Source organism: Balaenoptera ricei, chromosome 14 (assembly GCF_028023285.1).
Source record: "Balaenoptera ricei isolate mBalRic1 chromosome 14, mBalRic1.hap2, whole genome shotgun sequence".
In the NCBI taxonomy this organism is placed as follows: Eukaryota; Metazoa; Chordata; class Mammalia; order Artiodactyla; family Balaenopteridae; genus Balaenoptera; species Balaenoptera ricei.
The window spans coordinates 86,848,039-86,869,204 of record NC_082652.1 but is presented as its reverse complement, the minus strand read 5'-3'; the positions used below and the strand labels follow the sequence as shown (position 1 = coordinate 86,869,204).

General features: G+C 41.0%; 1 protein-coding gene and 1 pseudogene across 6 annotated transcripts in view; one reads left to right on the top strand and one right to left on the bottom strand.

Annotated features, from left to right (window-relative positions):
• The window catches only part of RTTN (rotatin), a 163,429-nt gene that overhangs the window by 128,834 nt on the left and 13,429 nt on the right, over positions 1-21,166 (top strand). For 4 of the 6 annotated variants that reach the window (XM_059894107.1, XM_059894108.1, XM_059894104.1 and 1 more), the window contains 3 exons: positions 5,170-5,273; positions 6,362-6,431; positions 7,491-7,796. In XM_059894107.1, the coding sequence (XP_059750090.1) occupies positions 5,170-5,273; positions 6,362-6,431; positions 7,491-7,576 (260 nt within the window). In that variant the 3' untranslated portion in view covers positions 7,577-7,796. Of the gene's footprint in view, positions 1-5,169; positions 5,274-6,361; positions 6,432-7,490; positions 7,797-11,920; positions 12,140-21,166 lie in introns of those variants that run through there. The other 2 variants (XM_059894106.1, XM_059894105.1) reach the window with 2 other exon arrangements.
• LOC132348050 (small ribosomal subunit protein eS1-like) lies at positions 1,040-5,041 on the bottom strand (annotated as a pseudogene).

Below are 21,166 nucleotides of genomic sequence, written 5' to 3'. Positions count from 1 at the left end.
TCAGGACCCAAGAGCACTGGTGACAGTAGCTTCACAGCGGCTTCATTCTCTGATCTCGGGACAGATGGAGGCGAGGATTGGTGAGCATTCAGACAAACTTTGAAGCAGAAGGAGCGAAATGGAAACATCTGTTTGTGCAGCCATGTGCTGTTTCTCTGAGGGGTGTGCGAATTTCACATTTTATGAGGAGGTGTGTTATCGTGAAAAGAAGAGAGGTGGGCTCTAGACTCCCACGTACCTGGTGCCGGGTGCCAGGCCCTCGTGCGCTCCCTCAGCGTCGCCTGGGGCGGCTTCTCCGGGTCCACTTTCTTCATCTAGAAAATGGTCCCTCCTTTCTTGACTTCGGTAGAAATCAGTTGTTAACACATAAAGTGCCTCGCGCTGTTTATGGTACATGGTAGGTGCTCCAGATGTATTAATTCTCTTTCCATTCATGTTTTTCACTTAATCTTTTCTTAGAGGTGTTTTTCTATGAAACACGGAGTTTTCCAAGTGGAAAGGATTCTGCTTACATTCTGTTGTGTATAGTCATGATTCTGTTTTTCTGATAGTAATTATTGAATTGCTAGAAATGCGGGGGAAGATTTTAGAAGCTCAGCCAGCCTTTAACTTCCCTGAATGAATTCCCGTGGCCCCTCTGCTGGCGCTGTGTGGCCGCCATGGGGGAGGGGCTGGGGGGGCTCCAGCGACTTGTTTCCAGGTTTCCATCCTCCTTCGCTGTGTCTCCCTCAGCCCTTACGTTGTGAAGTGAGGGTGGCGCTAGGGCCCTGCGTCAGGGGGCAGCAAGACGGCCTGTGTGAGGCGCCAGTCCCTCCTCCTGCCATCACCTGTTAGCAGTCGCCTTCCTCACAATAAGTTGTTCCTTTGGGGACCGCTGACTGCAATTTTATTATTGAGAGAGTTGGGAAAAGGTCAGGCTTTAGGGAGCTAAAGGAAAAGTCTGCGTTTTCCATTTCTGCATCGCTCAGGGTTTGTTTTTTTTTTCACAAATAAGATCTTTTATTTGTCACCATTAAAAGTCTGAATTTTAAAGAGATTCTTAGACTGGTGGCTCATATCCATCAGCTGGTTCAACTTTAGCACCTGTCTCGTCCCCGGTAGCTTTTCCAGGACTGCTACCTTCACCACGTAGCTACGTGTGTTTTTCCAGTTCAAACTTGGGCTTCCTCAGCATTTTTACTTTTCTAACGAAGTCATCATGGACCTCTTCTGTGTCTTTTCCACTGCTGTCTGGAATCAATTTATTGACCACCTCTTTCAAGTCATTTGTCTGCTCTTCTCTGGTTGTGATTTCCATCATCTTCTTCTGGGTCTGGTGGACTTGCTGGTGCTGGGCATGAGAGGTCTTCCCGAATCTGATTGTTGCATTTTTTAGTAAAACCCACACAGAATAGACGAAGCAAATAACCATCGGTAGTCTTGACATCCACGTGAGCTTCAGTCATGGTCTGCCATTTTTTGACCCTGGAGCACATTTTGTCACGCGTAAGGTCCATGCCACGGAGATTAGTCAGGCAGTTTTTGCCCTGAACGTCCTCGGTGATTAGCTTGAATTTTCTAAATGCAGCTTCATCATTCTGCAGATCAGCGGGGATCACTTCAAAAACACGACCCTTGAGGCCATCAGATGTGATTTTGGTTCCTTGAGTTCTCGTGACCAGTGTTTTCCCAATATTTCTTATATTGAACATAGCTGGTACTTTCACATCATACCAATCTTTCTTAGGAAATTGGTCGACCACTTTCTTCTTGGCTCCCTTTTTGCTGCCTTTCGTAAGACGCTTGTTATTGCTGACCGCCAGGGTGCTGCTCAGAGAGCCAAAAGGCTGGATCGCTCAGGATTTATTTTTAAACATTTCCTTGTATCAGCAATGTGCTCTCTCCTTCATTAGCTTCAAGAAGGAGCTTTCCCCAGCCCCACAGATGTGAGATCAGGGGCCTTCAAGGCAGGGTAGGAAGCAGCAACTGTGCAGTTTCTACATGGACGTGTCGCAGGCACTGCCTCTGTCTCCACTTGGGGATCCAGAGGGAACGCTTGGCAGGGTCAGGCAGCTTGAAAGTCTTCCCAGCAAGGCTGCGTGACTCTGATAGTAGCACCCAAACATCCAGTTTAGATGGCCAGGAGTGGAGTGGGCAGTGGGGCTTGACTTTGTTGTTTAAACAGATCCAGAGTACTCCTTGTTTCTGGTCATGTCAGGGTAGGTCTCCTCTCTGAAAACAACAAAAACATGCTAGATAAAATATATTAAAATTCACCTTAAAAAATCAAAGAACTGAAAACATAGTGGGAAACTTCTAGGCCAGTTTTGATTGAAAGTCTGTGCCCAGAGAGGTAGGAAGTTTGTAGAAGGCTCTTTAGCTCCCAGGACATTTGCCAGCTTTGTGTGCTTGGGCTTTTGTCCAGGAGTGCCAAGAGGGGAGGGGACAGATGCCGGGAATCTCTGGAGTCTTATGGACCATCCTGCAGGTATTGAGCTGGAATCCCAAAGAACTAACCTCTTAGAAAAGGATGAATCGGAATTAAATTGGTGCCCCGAACCTCATGCAGGCGACTAGAAAGAAAAGAAAAACAAGTGTGAGAATGGGCACCACAGACTGCCCCTCACAGCTCTGCACCCCAGAGACACATAGACAAGTGGCCCATGACCTTGGTCGGAGCTGATCCTCGATTGGCAGTGCCGCTGGGGGCTGAGCAGAAGCAAACTGCCCTCTGATGGATGGAGGACAAGTTTGTACTAGGCCTCAGGGAAACTCCACAAATAATTTTTCAAAAGCATCAGCCAGTATACAGTTAAAGGTGACCAAGCTTGTCAGGAAAAATGGCAACATGAGTGAGAAACAGCAGGGGGAAGAATACCAACTTATCTACCTAGATTTCAGATGTTGGAATCATAAAACACAGGTTTGAAATGACTTTATTTATACAATATTTAGATAAATAAATGACAAGCTTGAAAGTATTTGCTGGGAATAGGAGACTGAAAAATTGAAAGATTTGGAAAAAGAACCAAGCAGAGCTTCACTGTTGAGTATGATAATCAGTTAGCCACTTATAGGTGTTTAAATGTAAATTAAGATATTCAGTTTGTTAGTCACACTAGCTACATGTGGCTGTTGGCTATCTTATTAGAGCACATACATATAAATATTTCCATCATTGTAGGAAGTGCTATTAGACAGGACTATTCTAGAACTTCAATAGCCAAAATTAAAAACTCAGTATACATGTCTGGCAGCAAGTTAGGTGCAATGGAGGAGAAAAGTTAGGCATTAGAAGATAGATCAGAAAAACAATATCCAGAATGCAGCACAGATAGCTAAAAAAGGTGAGAAAAGATTAAAAGAATAAAGGGTTAAAAAAAAAAAAGGTAAGTGACATAGCAGATACATTGGGACAGTCTAACTGCATGTTTAATTGAAGTCCTCGAAGGAGAGAAGAGAGGAAATGTCAGCGATGACAGCCAAGCACGTTAAGGACTGTTTTCGTCAGACACGAATCCATAGATTCAGGAGACTCAGATAATTCCGAGCAGACAAATAAAAATAAATCCACGTCTGTTCTCTGGAGGTTATTTCTATGTTTCTGTGCGAGTTCAGTTCATACCTATTTGTTAAACTTGAAAATGTTTTACATGCTTTTTTTGTGTACGTGTTATATTCCACAATAAAATGTGCTTTTTTAAAAAATTGATCCGCTTGCATTATCAGAGGGGACATTACATTTAGTGACCTATGTATGTACTTTATTAAAAATTTTAAGAGATAGTAACTGGTTGAAGGAGTTCTGTAAACTCATTGAGATCATGGGGTATATGTTCTGAGTGTCTGATAAAAAGTGTGGAAACATCCCTGGATGATCCTCAGATGGAGAACACAGAAATCACCCTGCATTTGATGATGGTCCCTAAGAGTGCCGGCTGCCACCCGTCACCTCCCGTGATGGATTGCATCAGGTAGCTGTGGTATAGAGGCTGGCTCTGGGTCGGTTATGACACAGAGGTGGCGGGGAGCGCAGAGCCGGTGGTGAGGCAGGAGGGGGCGGTCGGCAGAGAGTCGCAGCGCCCACACCTCACTTCCGCGCGGTCTGTCCCTGCTGCACAGAGCTCACTTTGTGGAGCCGCCTTTCTTTTTTTTCTGTAAAAGATTTTAAATTCCTTAAAATTTCTTTAAAAATGCTAAATAAAATCACTTAAAATCATTTTTGTCTGCTTTAGTTATGGAATCTTTCATCCAGCTAGTATTTATTGAGACCCTGCAATAAACTTGCAATGTGAATATTCACCAGTGAGCAGACACACAGACTCTGCCCCCAGCTAGGTTACAGTTTCATTAGGTGCATTCACTGAGGTGGGGATAATGCAGAGAGAGAGTTCCCAATAACAAGTGTTTCACCCCTAAGAAGGCAACACGTTTTTAAAATCACACATTTTAGAGGGAAAATAATTTGATAGAATTTAATGATACATACGGTTAAGTAGTAAAATAGGTTCATGTATTGTTCTGAAACAGTTGTACGATCTCCTTGGGGCTAGACATCTCTACTTTAAAATGAGTAGGCTGCTGCAGAGAATTCGTAAGTCTTGATTTCATACTCCGGCCAGCCTTGCACAGAGGGGGTGTATCTTGTGTGTTGTTACGCCTTTAAACAACATTCCCCCCCCCACCTCTCTCTCTCTCTCTCACACACACACACACAGGCCTTTGAAATGTTTAGTCCTTTTTTAAAAGGCTTAGCTAATATGGTATTTCTTGATTATTGTTTTATATAGTAGCCCATGCTATTGATATGTTTGTGTAATGTCTTTATAATTTATCATAAGAGCAAGTCCTATTTTCCTGCATGTGAAAATGTGAGATATGATTGAACGGCTCATTGCTAAACCCATTGTGTAATGGCTTACTTCTGCTCTATCGTTGTCTTTAAATGAATGCGCCTTTGTTGAATTAGGGCCGAAAAAGTTAAGCAGCCGTGGCTTCCCTGACAGTTCTGTGCCTGCTGTGAAAACAATTTGTTTCGAGGTGGTTCTCCCACATACCACATGTTATAAAAGATTGCTTTTGCCAACTTTGTATTTGGTGGGTAAAAAGGGGTTATCTGACCAGTCTAAGATATGAATACAATGTATTGTCTGGGACTGAACTTTTTTTTTTTAATGTGCTTATTATTAGAAAAAGTCATTAGTGTGCTAGCTGCCTGTCTGGAAAGTGAGAATCAAAATGCTCAGAGGATTGGAGCAGCTGCGCTTTGGGCTCTGATTCACAATTACCAAAAGGTCAGTTTTTAAAATCGTTGTTGTCCCTAGGGGGCAAACACCAAGGCTCTCGGGACGTCAGAGGACTGTCAGCAAGGAAAAAATCAAAGTCAAAGATAGTGTTGCCTTTGTGCATTCAAACCATTAGTAAACGATCTGTCAAAATCTTTCATGTAATCATTTCAAAAGGAGGTGTCTCAGTTCCAAGTGTTTCTCTCTTGAGTGAATTCTCCCTGTTAATATAACTTGATTTGCCATATTGGTACAATGCTAGTATGAACTGTTTCTTCTAAAAGACGGGTCAAGGAAAAATTCATCTTGAAATCAGGCCGAACGATGAAGTTTTATCCAGCTGCGGGATTCGCCTTTCTCTAGGACGCGTCGTCACTGAACTTTGCAGTCAGCTCAGTCCTTGTAAGGCTGCGGCAGAGGGCCGGCCCCAGGGGAACGGCCGGCAGGTGGGACTCGCACCTGCTCTCTCTGGCCTCTGGTCTTCCCTTTGATGGCAGACGTCTCACTCCTGAGGGAAATACCTGTGTGTACCTGGTGGCTGAGTAGTGGCCAGCTGACGGTGTTAGGACAGATGGCCATCCCCGAACGGTGCTCACGCAGCTGGCCGTCCCTGGTGCGCGCTGGCTGGTGTCAGCACTCGTGAGGACAGAGGCCGCTCTTGTCACTGTCACCCCTGTACCCCCAGGGCTCAGCACAGGGTTGTGCACTTTGGAGTCGCTCAGTAAGTACTTGTTGACCAACTGACCGACTGCTAATATTGCGTACCCTTGATCTGAAATCTGATGTTTAAGGAAATAATTAAATACTGAAACTGGAATGGCATAGTTTAAAATAGCAAATTAAGATCAGGGGAGAAGGGGGAAAAGGGGAGGGAAGGAAGAACATGGGACAGTAGAGTAAGAATCAAGTCAGATAGGGAAGGACGTGGGCGGTGGCACAGCGGGATGGACTAGTGTAGAATCTCCAGCTACATCATTCTCTTCTGTAGTATCCAGTTTAATACTGCAGTCAACAAGCGCAGACTTAGTATTGTGCTATCCTGATTCTTAAACACATGGGAATAAATCTAATTGATGGATTGCTCTATATTATCCTAGGCAAAAACAACTTTGAAAAATCCATCAGTAAAAAGAAGAGTGGATGAAGCATATTCCACAGCAAAGAAAAGTAAGTTTTATTGTTAAAGAGATTATAGTTAAACTTGGAAGCTGTTCACTGAATTCTCTGATTAATGATATATTTGGACAGTTCACAGCAAAATGGCAGTTTTCTACACTGATGTTTTACACTGATGTTTGAGGAGCTTCTATGTTGAAGCATTGCAAAGTGTGCCAATATTTGGTCCATGTTTTTCATTGTAACATTTTTTAAAATAATAAAATGTTCTAATAGATGAATGTTTGAGATACAGTATTTTCTTAAGACATGTCAGTGATCTTTCTCCAACTCATTTTTTTGTATCAAATTTCTTTTTGCCAGTGGCTACCACTGTGCTAAAGTGTGTTCTTACGTGATAAGAACCAGGCCCAATTAGAATTGACCTTGAACAGAAAATGTTGCTCTAACGTCAGGGAGTTGAATTACAGTCTTCCAAGAATAGATCCCATTGCCCCTGCATCCACTCGGTCCTGTGATGTGAGGCAGCGTTTTCCTCTCAAAGTGCATTTTTCATTTTAAGTGATACCGGTTTTCAATGAGCATTATTCTCTAAACCTTTTTTCCGCTAAGATACTGAACTGTGTCTTTCCTGTACTATTCTGTGTCTGTTGGTTATTAATTTGTGTTTTTATAGCGTAATTTTTTGTAAGTGGTTTGGTTTTGGGTTCCCCCCCCCACCTTTGGTTTGTTTCTAGCTATGACCATGAGTTTCTAGAGGCAGTGAATGTTTGAATTTATGTGGTAGGAGGGGTGGTACGTAAAAAGAGCAAGGCATTCATTTGGGATCATAGGTAATAGTGTCCATTATGGAGGTATATTGCTTTTTGTTTATACTCTGTGGCTAAACCAGTAATTAAAAATAAATTCCATAACTTCTTAATTTTTAAAATGTTTAATATTTTAAATATTAAATTTAAAAATATTCTTATAATGCTAGCAGATCAAGAATTGGAATAGAACTTTGTCACAGATAATCCTATTCACGTGTGTTTGTGTGTGTGTCTACTGTTCAGTGCAGTGCTGAAGTTTAATAAATTGCTCTTCTGTGCTCTAATTTTTCTATCTCAGCTTTCTTAAACTCAGAAGAAACCCCTCTAAATGCCTATTATTTGAAATGTCTTGAAAACCTTGTGCAGCAACTTAACTCTTCGTGAGTGCTCTGAGATGCTTTGCGAAGCCAGCGGCCACCGGACAGGTGAGCCAACCTTGAAGCAAGTTGTGTGTAGACCTGTCCCTGAAGACGTGCTAAGCCTCTGCATCAAAGGGCATAGAGAGTCCTGGGAACACAAACATTTTTTTTTCTATGCAATGTGTTTTGTAAAAATCCTATTTATCAGTTATTTAATAAAATAAAATATTTTTAGCAACTGAAAATTGACTAATAATTGCTGCTTACAGGCTTTTATCAGTCTCATGAATATAAATTTTAGGCATGGAAAGAAGACATTGTGTTCTGATTTCCTTTTTTAAAAAAATTTTTACATGAAGTTTGGCTCACCAATACAAATCCTTATTTTTCAAAGCATACACATCAGTGAAGGAATATTTGTAGTAAACGTGTATAATTTTGTGAGTAGCTTCTTTTTGCAATTTTTAGTGATAGTAATTCCTTTCCATATGATTTATAAATGTGTTATATTTTATTATTTTCACCTTTCAACCTCTGAAATGTTGTGTAATAAAAAAGGAAGAAATAGTGTTTATGGTCATGTACCATGGCCCGGGTTCAAATTCTGTCTCAGCTCAGAACATCATGAAGAACAGGAATGTGAAAAATCTAGCAGGAACAACTCTGTCACGGCCTCCTCACATAACTCTTAACTAACATGTAGTTCTGAACTCGGAACTTAAGATTGGGAGTTCCCTGGCGGTCCAGTGGTTAGGGCTCGGCGCTTTCACTGCTGTGGCCCAGGTTCAGTCCCTCATCGGGGAACTAAGATCTTGCATATACACACACATACACCACACACATATATACACATTATTTAGGAAAAAATTTTCTAATTAAATTATGGTTAACAAGAAAAAGAAAAAAAGCCTTTTTTATTTAAGTACTGTTAGCAAATTGCTATCATTAATAAAATAGGCCATGTGATGTTATTTACGCTAGAAGCATGGGGACAAAATATATGTTAAATGCTGAAATAGAAGCAGATAAATTTGTAGTTTCTGAAAGTTATTCATTAGAGATCTGAAAAATAGATCTAGGAAGTTCAGAAGTTTCTGGATAGCCCAAATTAATTTGAAGCAATGGACATGCCAATATTCTGAAAAATTCTAAGAGCAGGAATCTTAGGAATTGTTTCTTCCTTTTTTCCTGGTTTCTTATATTCTATGTCATTTTCTTGGTATTACCTTTAAGCCCTCATTGATGAATGATAGAACGGATTTCTCTGTAACTTCCATTTAAAGAGCTCTTTCTGTGTCACAGGCACTATTCTCCGAACGTTTATTATTTAATCTGTCTTTCTCTAAAATACTACCGTTGCACCTATGTTAGAGGTGAGTGAACGCAGTGGCTAGGTGATCTGTTTGTGGGTGATGAAGAGGGAAGTTGAGGTTGGAACCCAGGATAACTGCTGACAGGCCTCAGGGTTTTAACCACTGTGCTCTGCTGCCTTTTTTTCTCATTGAAATCCCCGCCTTTGTGTTTGGATCTTATGGATAACTTACATTTTTCTACAAAACTTGGGTCTCTCTGGTAAATGATCACTTCCTTTATGGTTCATTGATTGACTGATTCACATCTCAGAGTTTGCTTTGCCTCAGGCCTTTGGAATCGGAGAGAATTGTAATTGATTATGTTCCCTAGCAGTTCAAGGTAGTACTACAGGGGGATTTGTAACCCAGCAGGGATGTTACCTGCTGAAGCCCAGGAGCCCTGGAAAGAGGGGGAGAGGTCGTGGCTTCAGGAGAACATGTCTGGGGTGTGAACCCCAGGGGCACATGGTGTTCCCGGGCCCTGCGTCGTGTCCAGCCAACCAGTGAGGAAGCTGGTAAGCAGAAGACCCTTGAGGTGACCGGCCCGCTGTTTCAGCAGCTGCCGTGGCACTACCTTGGGGACCCACCAGCATCAGGATCCCCTGGGATGCTTGCTGAAATGCAGATTCCTGGGCCCACTGAAGCATAGCCTTAGGCCTGTGTCTAGAATTGTTAGCAAACTCGCCAGGTGATCTTTACGCTCACCACAATTGGAGAAGCACTGATTAATCCCCTGACTTTACAGAAAACTGCCTAGAACATGAAACTGGCTTAACAGCACTCGATTACTTAGTGAGGAAGTCAGAACTTGAATCTGGGTCTCTGGAATGCTAGTCAAGTGTTCTCTCTTTCACACACCCCTAGTTTAGGCAGAGGTCCAGAAAGCAGGTGTAGGGAACTAATTCATGCCTTACGGTCTGCAGATGTCCCATTTCCTGGCCTCTTTGGTTGGTTGCGTTAGTGTGTGTCTCTGCTAAGAATGAGCTCGAAGACTGTGCCGTGTTAACCAGGGCAGGCAGACATTGATCCTAAGGCGTCTGTATTTAAGGCCTTGAGCAGTCTGGGGGACGAGGCAGCCCCTGGTTTTGAAAACAGAGGAAACAAGTAGAATAATTAGCTGACCTAGTTGGAGCCTTTCCCCACTCTTCCTAAAATCGCTTTCGGAAGTGAATAACTGGATGTACTTTTCTTTGGTATTCTGTAAATAATAGAGTGAAAAATAGAATTTGACCGTTTAACTGCAGGTCGCCAATTTTCCTTTGTAGTGTTAAATTACTACAGATGATGAGTATATTTTCCATCATTAGTCTTTGTGGCTGCACCTTGTCTACCCCCCATTTCCTGAGATCTGCTGCTTGACTCATGATGTTTCTCAAATTTGGCAGGTTGATGAGTAAGAATAATGATTGGCATTCCTGTTCCTGCCCTACGAGGTGTGCCCACAGTTCTTTCGGGGAACGTGGCAAAGTGGTTAAGGGCATAGGGCTCTGGAGTCATATGGACCTGGGGCCAGCCCTGGCCTCACCCTGCACAGCTGCAGGGACCTGGGACAGCCTCCAGGCCATTTCTTCCGCTAAGTATACCCACCTTGTAAAGTTGGGGAGAGGATTGAGTGCTCAGTCTTCTCTGTGTACCTGGTACATAGCTGATTGTCTCTTAGATGTTATCAGTGATTGATTATTCTTACAGTCTCAGAAATGTATCTCTTTCATTAAAACATTAACTCTTTTGTGTCCTTGCAATGCTTCTCTCCCTTTGGGGAGGGGGATGTGCTGGAAAGTGAGTTTTGTTGTCAGAACTAAGGCTCCCACATTCCAAAAAGATCATCCGTTTCTGGTGGAGGCGCACGTCCACAGTCCTGAGGTCGCTAAAGGCACAGACATGGAGCAAGTCGTCTAAGTCTTGCAAAGCACTGCATAGAGGTGCTAAATACACCTGGGTGACCTGATGCTTTTTCTTCTTCGGCTCATCAGGTTGTCTTGATTGAATGTCAGTTGGTGAAATATTGCTCTTTCTCCGTTTGAATTGTGAAAATGGAAAATACAAGAAATTATAACCTTAGCAGCCGAAAGAAAGTCTTAGCTTACAGAATCCATCAGTTTGGGAGCAGACCTTTTCCTCTTGCCACCTGTTGTTGAGCTGTGTGATCCAGGAAGTTAGGGGAATGGATGATAAAAAGCCATTGTTTCTGTGAATTAGGAAACTTAGTTTTGGGGAACTTAGAGCTTATTTTTCTTAAGTCAGAAGTTATTCCTCACAGGAAATTCCTTATAAAACTCAGGTAACAGGTCTCATACATAGGCTCAGGATGTTCGGAAGACCATGCCAAGACCTGGGGTTCTGAGGTTTGGCACCGAGACACGAGGGGCTCGGCATGATCCTGTTTTAACTGTTCCCAACAACGTTCACCTTTGCGTTTTATTTGCTCCTTCTGCATTTGGGAAATCTGCTTCAGAAAAAAAATCTGCTTTTTTTAAAATGGTGTTTCATAAAAGATCCATGTGGTAACATTCAATAAATTTCTTTTTAACTAATTTCAAGCCAAGAGGAATGTATGTGTTTTAATGTAGACTCCAAGGGACAAATTCTTTCATGCATTTCTTCTTTTCCAATAACGTCTCTTTCCCAGTGGCTTCACCCGTGCCCGCAGCCGTGCCTTTGGAGCGTCTGCGTCCCATTTGGTTCGTTCATCTGGGCAGCAATGCTTGGCGTTCTGGTAGCAGATTGCTTGCAGTTCTGGAAACATGACTTCCTCAGATACTCTGTTAGAACATTCTTCCCTTGGCTTACCCTGGGAAGAGACAGATTATAAAGTGGAAAACTATTTTTAATCGTTTTCTGGTGATATTTGTAAAGATGGGATCGCAAAGAATCAGTTTATGGATATGATAGCTCTTATAAAAATTTACCTCTTATATCTGTTAGGAAAAGCCATGATTGCAGAGTAGAAAGTCCAAAATAATAATGGCTTCAGTGAGAGAAGAGTTTCTTTTTCTGTTTTTTGTTTTTTTCCACAGCCGGCAAGCTCCCCACCACCACCCCGGGGTGGGGTGCCGTCCTTGGCTGACAGTGTCCTCGGGGGCTCAAGTGCCCATCCTTCTTTGATGCATTCTTCCTTCAACAAGTTACCACGTGGGCATCTGGAAGGAAGAGAACTCCCCCAGCTGCCTATTGCCCCTTTCAGGAGGCTTCCCAAAAGAGCGGTCTCACAACTTGCCCTTAGGTCCTTGGAGAGAACAGTGTGTTGACTGACTACAAGGGAAGCGAGGGCTGTAGCCCTTCAGCGGGGCTCGCTGCACGTTTAGTGCCACAGGCCTCTGCCGGGCAGGAAGGAGCAAGGGGTTCCGTTACGCAACCACCAGTCCCTGCCCCACTGGCCAGCGTTCTAGCTGATTTAAGAGAAAGACATGGTACAGCCAGAAGTTAAAGTATTATGTTCCCAAATTAAAAGTAAGAGGTTAGATGCTTATTGAATTTATTCGATCTGCGTTTAGACTTTGTGATTAAGTCTAGTTGCGTTTAGAACTGGAAGTAGTACTGTCAGAGAATAAAGTAAGATCACTTCCTGGTGTGGGTTTATCCCCATGACATGAAAGCCTTCAGTTGTCAGAACCCACCTGCTTATCACAGAGAACTATGGCTGTGAAGACGGAGTAGTTGGTCTGAGCAGTCGCCAGCATTCTCAATGATAGTTTAATTAATCAAAAAATTAATTGGAAAATTTAAAAATATATGTACTTTTACCATTTATTTCAAATATGTAAATATGTGTTCATTACCCAGTCTCTTAATAAGGGCTGAGGCCTTTTTTGAAGGTAGTTCCTTCACTGATGTTGTGTTTTTTGGGGCATAAATCACATCTCTGGACAATTTCCAATTTCAGTTTCTGGAAGTGGAGCAAAAACTAAGACACTTACTAAGCGATCTAAACCTCAACCTCTTCCAGATTTTTCTTTACCATTTTATCCAAGAATTCTTCCAGATTTCTATTATTTCTGACTTTCTTTTGTAGTTGACTCACCACACCAGATTCAACAGCAATTTGTGACTCCTTGTTTCTAATTCTTTGCAAAGCATCCAGCTTAGCTCTTATAGAAATAATTATTTTTCATCTTACCGCTGTCCTTAGTATTTAACCAAATTCTATAATTACAGTAAGGAGTCCAAGCGGTACAGATGTTTTAGGAACAAGTACAGCCAGATCCTGGTCAGTATGAAACTCGCCAAGTGGAAGCCAGAGAGGCCTGTGCTGGAGGGAGGTCCACTCGCCCCTGTGCTCCTGTGCTCTGGCGTTGGTTGGCCGGTATGTTTATTGGGAAAATGGGGAGAATTGTTTAAGCTTAGCAAATCCGTTCTCTGGTGGCCAATAAGGAGAGGTTATACTGTGAGCTTTGAAGATTTCCTGAACCTTTGAACATCCTCCTGTTTGTTTTTGTGGCTAACCCTTGCCTGGCTCCCTGTATTAGACACAAAGAAGGCCAGAGGTTAAAGGACACGGGTCCTTGTTGGGCATTATTCTCAACTCACCTTGTACCTTCTTCACAGTCTCTGGCTTGCTTATCCGTGCCCTTTCTTCTCCTGCCTCTTTGATTGAATTCTCTAACTTTCCTCCACCCGTGTGCCTCCACCCACCTTTACGTTTCCATTTCTGCCTCCTTTTAAAGGCTAAGATCAAATGTCACGTTTCCCGTGAAGCTGTGTCAGATTCCCCAGCTGGCAGGAAAGTCTTTACTCTTTGAATTTCCACACCAATTTTCGTTGTTTTTCTTTTTTTCTTTTTCTTTTCACTTTTATATCACTTAGCGCTTTTTGCCTTGTGTTATACTCACTTGCATAAAGTCATTGTTCCCACTGTCTGCTTCAAAACAGGACTTCTGACAGAGCTTGTGACTCCGTGCCTCCCACAATGCCTCACAAAGCAGGTGTTCAGTTTATATTTATTTACATGAATGAATGAATGAGTGGATGAATATGGAAAATACTTTATTAACGAAAACTACAGAATTTCATAATGTAAATTAGGCTAAAATTCTGTAGACCTTGTTAAAATGTCCACTACTATAAGTAGTTTTTTATGAGAATAGATTTTTGTTAGGTTCTAAAAATAAAGAATGAAAGCAAAAAGCACTGCTTAAAAACACTTTAAAATCCTTAGAATATTTTTTTAGTTTAGCAGAGTAGGAATAAAACCCCAATATTTTAGATATGATTTGAAAATATAACCAGCACTGACATGGAACAAAGATTCTAGTCTAAACTTTCAAGATCCATTGCTTACTAAGAATCTTATTTGGGCTATTCTTTTTGGGAGGCAGGATGTAGGTATCAGCTTTTTGCAAATAGAACCTTAAATTCTGAAAGTTATATAAGCTGCAACCCCGGCAGTGTGGAAAACACAGAAGAAGCCAGTTTGCGTTACCCTTGCTGTGTAAAAAGCACAAATCAACAGACAACCTGTCAGCTTCCTTCCAGTTCCTGTTTCTTAGTGCCCACATTTGGCAGCAGCAGGCACTGTGAGAATCTGACTAAAATAAATGTGACACTGCTTTGCACAGAAAGAGAGGAGGGGCGGCAGTAAAGGCCGAAAGGAAGCTTTTAATACTTTGACTTAAAATTGGGGAAAATGCTTAATCTCTTGGTACCATTGCAATAGGGAATGAAGTCTGTGATTGCATCACTTTACATTGTTCATGCATATTTCCTATCCACAGCTGATAATACACAGTTCCATCTGCAAGGTGAGGATAATACTACAGCTCCTGCACAGTGATTTTGAGTTTTGACCCAAATGGGGAAGCTTTAAGTGTACAGAGTCTGATTCAAAACTGGTAGATCCAATGCATATGGCGTTTGCTCTGTCTGATTTAAAGATCTGAAGTTGTTAAGGAGACGGGGGCTGGTGCTGAGAATGTTGCTGAACCGTCAGGACTGCAGGTCCCTCCTCCCAAATTCACTCCCAGGATGGAGAGAGAGAACGGTGAGCAAACCCTGGTGTCGCGGGGCAGCTGTTGGAACTGCTGTGTGTAGGGGGCGGCCGTGTCTTTGGTCATGGGCAGGAGACGGCCCTGCAGGGCTGTGCAAGGGAAAGCACACACAGGGGGTCTGCTCTCGCTCTCACCAGCCATTGCCTTGAGGGAAAAGGTGCCTGCCCCTCCGTTCTGATCTCTGGGCCTGGGGTGCTTATGAGCAAACTCAAGGCCACAACACAGAACCCCTGCAGTGGCGAGGGGCTGAGAAAACAGGTGGAGCTCACTGATCTCCATCAGGCCCTGCTGTGCCCTGCCGCTTCAGAGCCCCAGGCCTGGGCACTGCAGCGCAAAAGTGTCTCTTCCTAACGCTACTTCTCACCAAGCAGGGGTGGTTTTTGGAGTGGGGAAGTGACTGATTGATGGGTGCCCTGGACCCGCACTCTCCACCCCTTGAGCTGACATGGCCTCTACAGACGAGCGCATGGCCTTTCACGGTACTTGTCTGACATTCCCACAGGAAGTAAGCTCACTGGTCAAAATAACAAGACATTAGAGGAATACGACCGCTTCAAAAGGAAAATCACATGCTAGAAATACATTTTCCAAAGAAGCAGAAATGTTAAAACAGATGAACCAGGAATTTTAAATTAGCCAAATAAATACACTGAAAGAGATAAGGAAAGAAATTAAAACTATAAGACCCAAATGAGAAAACATTTAAAATGTACAAAAAAATATGTACAACAAATATAAAGGTTGAAAGAAAGACAATAGGTAGGACAAGTAGAATGGATCCAGCTGAGTTATGAATTAATGACTCAGAAAACAAGATTGAGGAAATCTTTGAGAAGGAAGAAAACAACAGTAAGTAGGAAATACAAAATAAAGATATAAAAACTAGGAGATATGGAGGATAGAAGTAGAAGTGCTCACATCTGGATGGCAGAAGTCTCAGAAATGGAAAAGAATAAAAAGAAAATAAGTACTTGAAGAAATGTGGAAATAAATTTCCTAATACTGAAAAGAGAAGATAAAGTTTAGACTTAAACAGCTCATAGAAAGCCAAAGAAGAGAGGGAAGAAAAAAATATATTTATACACTCATTGCAAAAATCTAAGAATATCAAAGACAAAAAAACCCCAAACAACCCAATAAAAATGATAATAACCCCAATCTGGAAACAACCTAAATGTCCATCAATAAGAGAAGTTAAAAAATATTGTGGTATATTTATGCAATGAAATATTGCTCAGCAATAAAAAATAACAAAATACTGATAAACACAACATCATGAATAAACGTCAGAAACATTAAATTGGGCAAAAGAAGCCTGACACAAAAGAACATACTGGTTGATTCCACTTATATGAAGTTAAATAACAGGTAAAACTAACCTCTGGTGACAGGAGTTTATAATAACGGTAGTCTTTTGGGGTGTGTTAACTGAAAAGGCACAAAGCAATCATCTGGCTTCTGTATCTTGATCTATAACATTTTATTCCTTGATCCAGGGTGTGGTAACACAGGTGTCTGCATATGTAAAAAGCCTTAAAAGTGTACCTGTTATTATATGTATATTATACTTCAATAAGACACCTGAAAGAAAAAATTTAGATAATATCAACATGATGGACATGAGTGAGGAGAAGAACAAAGCAAGTAAAAGAATGCTATATTGTTATTGAGAGGGGAATGCGGGCTCTAGAGCGCAGGCTCAGTAGTTGTGGTGCACAGGCTTAGTTGCTCCGTGGCATGTGGGATCTTCCGGGACCAGGGATCGAACCCGTGTCCCCTGCATTGGCAGGCGGATTCTCAACCACTGCACCACCAGGGAAGCCCTGAAGATGTGACAATTTTAATACATGTATCTAACAAAATAACCTCAAAATATTTGAACCCGAAAGTGGCAGAACTATAAGGATAAAATGGTTACCTGGTATTGCAGAAGTATTCAACACATGCTCTTGATTTTCGATAAGTCGGCAATAACTCAGAAAAGATATAGAAAATCTAAATAACAAAATTGATAACCTTAATCTAATGGATATATACAGAATTCTGCAACCAAGAATTAGAAAAGGCACATTTTTTCCTCAGTCCCTGTGAAGTATTTACAGTTGATTCAAGTATCAGGCAAAAAAGCCTCAATAAATTTCAAAGAATAGGTGCATATACAAGGAACTCTTGCCACTATGTAACTGAGTTAAAATTTAATAACAAAAAGATGAGAATATCTTTGTGTATTTGGAAATTAAAAGACAAACTTCTAAATAACTCGCAGTGAAAAGAAACCACAATGGAAAGTTACTGAATGATAATGAAAACTACACAAAAAGACCTGTGGGATGCAGCAAAAGTGAAAGTTCTCTCACTTTTTTAATCCTTGAGAAATTTTTAGCTTTAAATCTGTCTAAAACAAGGCCTCAAAATGAATAAGCCATGTGTATATCTTAAGAATTAGAAAAATAATGACAGAATAAACCTAAATTAAGTTGAAGAGATAATAAAAAACAAGAGCAGAAGTTAATGAAATAGAATCAAAGGTATTACAATATAGAAAATCAACAAAGCAAAACCTGGATCTTTGAAAAGAAATAGTAGACAAATTTCTGCCATAAATGATCAACTGAAAGAGCAGAAGAACACAAATGCTATAATGAATATAAAGGGGGACATAAGTACAGATAAAGTAGAATAAAGAGATACTACTCGAGTATTATCAACAATTCTATGCTAGCAAATTTGAAAGCATAAATGGACAAATTCTTGGAAAAATATTTACTAGAATTGACCTGAAAAATAATAGACTTCAATAGTCCTATAGCTATTAAAGAAACTGAAGTAGTGATTATAATCTTCCCACAAAGAAAACACAAGAGAAATGGTTTTATAGGCAAGTTTTTTTTTTTTTTTAATATATATTTATTTATTTTATTTTATTTTTGACTGTGTTGGGTCTTCGGTTCGTGCGAGGGCTTTCTCTAGTTGCGGCAAGCGGGGGCCACTCTTCATCGCGGTGCGGGGACCGCTCTTCATCGCGGTGCGCGGGCCTTTCACTATCGCGGCCCCTCCCGTTGCGGGGCACAGGCTCCAGACGCGCAGGCTCAGTAGTTGTGGCTCACGGGCCCAGCTGCTCCGTGGCATGTGGGATCTTCCCAGACCAGGGCTCGAACCCGTGTCCCCTGCATTGGCAGGCAGATTCTCAACCACTGCGCCACCAGGGAAGCCCCTATAGGCAAGTTTTAATAAACATTCAAAGGACAATCCCAATTTTATTCAAACTCTGCAAGAGTTATAGGAAAAGAAGGAAGAATACCAATTCATTCTATAAAGCCAGTATAACTATGCTACCAGAACCAAACCAGAACAGTATGAGAATGGAAAAGTATAGGCCTACTTGTCTCATGAACAGAGACAAAAATCCTAAACAATATTACTAGCAAATCAAGTAGACATTGTATAAAAAAAAAAGAAAAATATCTATATGTTTCTCTTAGTAGATGTGGAAAAAGTACTTGATAGTATTCCAATTAATGTCATAATCTCTTAGTGAATCAGAAGTAGAAGGCAATACCTTAAACAATAAAGAGTATGTTTAAAAACCAGAGCACCAGCATTCTAAATGTGGAAACAGTAGAAGTACAGTTGGCCTGCCGTATCTGCGGTTCTGCATTCTCGGATTCAACCAACTGCAGATCAAAAATATTAGGAAAAAGAATTCCAGAAAATTCCAAAAGCAGAACTTGATTTGCCACACACCAGCAACTATTTACATTGTATTTACAGTTATTTACATAGCATTGGGTGTCATAAGTAATCCAGAGATGATTTAAAGTGTGAGGGAGTATGTCCATATGCAAATACTAAGCCTTTTTTTTTTTTTAAACTTTTAATTTTTTATTTAATTTAATTTATTTATTTACTTATGGCTGTGTTGGGTCCTCACCTCTGTGCGAGGGCTCTCCCCAGCTGCGGCAAGCGGGGACCACTCCTCATCGCGGTGCGCGGGCCTCTCACCATCGCGGCCTCTCCCGCTGCGGAGCACAGGCTTCAGACGCACAGGCTCAGCAATTGTGGCTCATGGGCCCAGCTGCTCCGCGGCATGTGGGATCTTCCCAGACCAGGGCTTGAACCCGCATCCTCTGCATTGGCAGGCAGACTCTCAACCACCGCGCCACCAGGGAAGCCCCCTAAGCCATTTTATATGAGACTTGTGTACGTGTGGATTTTTGGTATCCATGTGGGTCCTGTAACCAATACCCTGTGGATATCAAGGAATGATTGTATTTATTGCCTTACAATTAAAAAATGCCACAAGGAGGCTTGCTATTATCACTTCTATTCAAATTTTATTGGAAGTTCTATGCAGTGTAATGGGGTTAAAAAAATACTGACTGGAATCAAAGATTAGGAAGGAGAAATAAAAGTATCATTATTTGCAGATGATATAATCACATTAAAAAGTCAAAACGATTTAAAATAAATTATTTTAGGAATTGGGAGTTTAGCAAGGTAGCTGGATTCAAAAGCAGTTGCATTTCTTTACATCACAAGCAACTAAAAACACATTTAATAAGAAGACATTATTAACAATAGTTATGGAGCATATAATGTACTGGGTAGTAAATCTAGCTAAACATGTGCTATCTCTACAGGGAAAATTAGAAATGTTTATTAAGTCGTAATTAAAAACACATAAAAATGAATGATACCATGTGAATAGACAGGGAGACTTATGTGGCAGACTGTGTTTTCTAAAGATAGCCACAGCAGTATTTACTATCCCATCTACTTTCTTAGAAAGTGACTGGTATTTCTCCCTCCAGAAGTGGGTTTATGATTCTAGGCTGGAAGTGATACTACGTAATTTCCCAGGTTAGACCATGAAAGGTGATACAGCTTCCTCTTGGTTCTCTGGAACCAAGCCACTGTGCTGTGAGAAAGCCAGGCAGCCACGTGGAGAGGCCATAAATGGATGTTCTGAATGACAGCCACAGCTGAGTGTCCAGCAGACAGCCGGCTTCAACAGCCAGACATGTGAATGAAGGAGCCTTCAGGTGAGTCCCGCTGTGAGCCACTGAGTCCCCTTCAGTCTTTCCATCTTCCCACCCGAGGCCAGATGTCACGGTAGGTGAAGAACCGTCCCTGTTGTGCTTCCTCTGAATCCTGACCCACGGATTCCTGACTAACAAAATGGTGGTGGTTTTATATCATTAAATGTCAATTCTTCTCAAATTAATGGATAGATTTAATATAATTCCACCCAAAATTTCAACAGGGTATTCCTGGTAGAATTTGATGAGATTATTCTGAAGTCTACATGAAAGAATTATGAGATAGCCAGGACATTTTTGAAGAACCATAGCAGGAGGAGGGGATTTACCTTACCAAGCAGCAGAATTTCTTATGAAATTATGGTAATTAAAACTGTCTGACATGGCGCAGAGATAAGCAAAACATGTTTATGGAAGTTTGGTATATGACCAAAGTGGCATGACAGATAATGGAGAAAGGAGGGGCAATTTGATTAATAGGAGAAGAGAAAATGTTGTCCATATGGGAAAAGATGAAGTTGGATTCCTTCTTCACAACATACGTAAAAATCAATTCCAAATGATTAAGGACTAATATGTAAAAGACAAAGAATGAACACGGTTAGGAAAAATTTGTTTTGACTAGATTTTAAAAAACATTGAATATAATGATAAGATTGATAAATTTTAATATATAAAAATTAAGAACTTTAAGGAAAGAACTACAAAACAACCAGAAAATAAGTGACAAAATGACAGTAAGTACATGCTTATCAATAATTGTTTTAAAGGTAAATCGTTTTACCTTTAAAATCGTTTTAAAGGTAACTCTACAATTAGATGTAGAGTGACTGAATGAATAGTAACAGACAAACAAACAAGAACAAGACCCATATATATGCTGCCTACAAGAGACACACTTTAGAGCTAGAGATACACACAGATGAAAGTGAAAGGATGGAGAAAGATATTCCATGCAAATGGAAGTGAAAAGAAAACTGGGGTAGCAATACTCATATCAAACAAAATAAACTTTAAAACAAAGTCTATGACAAAAGACAAAGCAAGGCATTATATAATGATAAAGGAGTCAATACAAGAAGAAGATATATAATGTTCATAAACATATGCACCTAACATAGGAGCATCTAAATATATAAAGCAAATATTAACAGACATAAAGGGAGAGATTGGCAGTAATACATTAATAGTAGGGGACTTTAATACCCCACTTACATCAATGACTGTTGATAGATCAGAC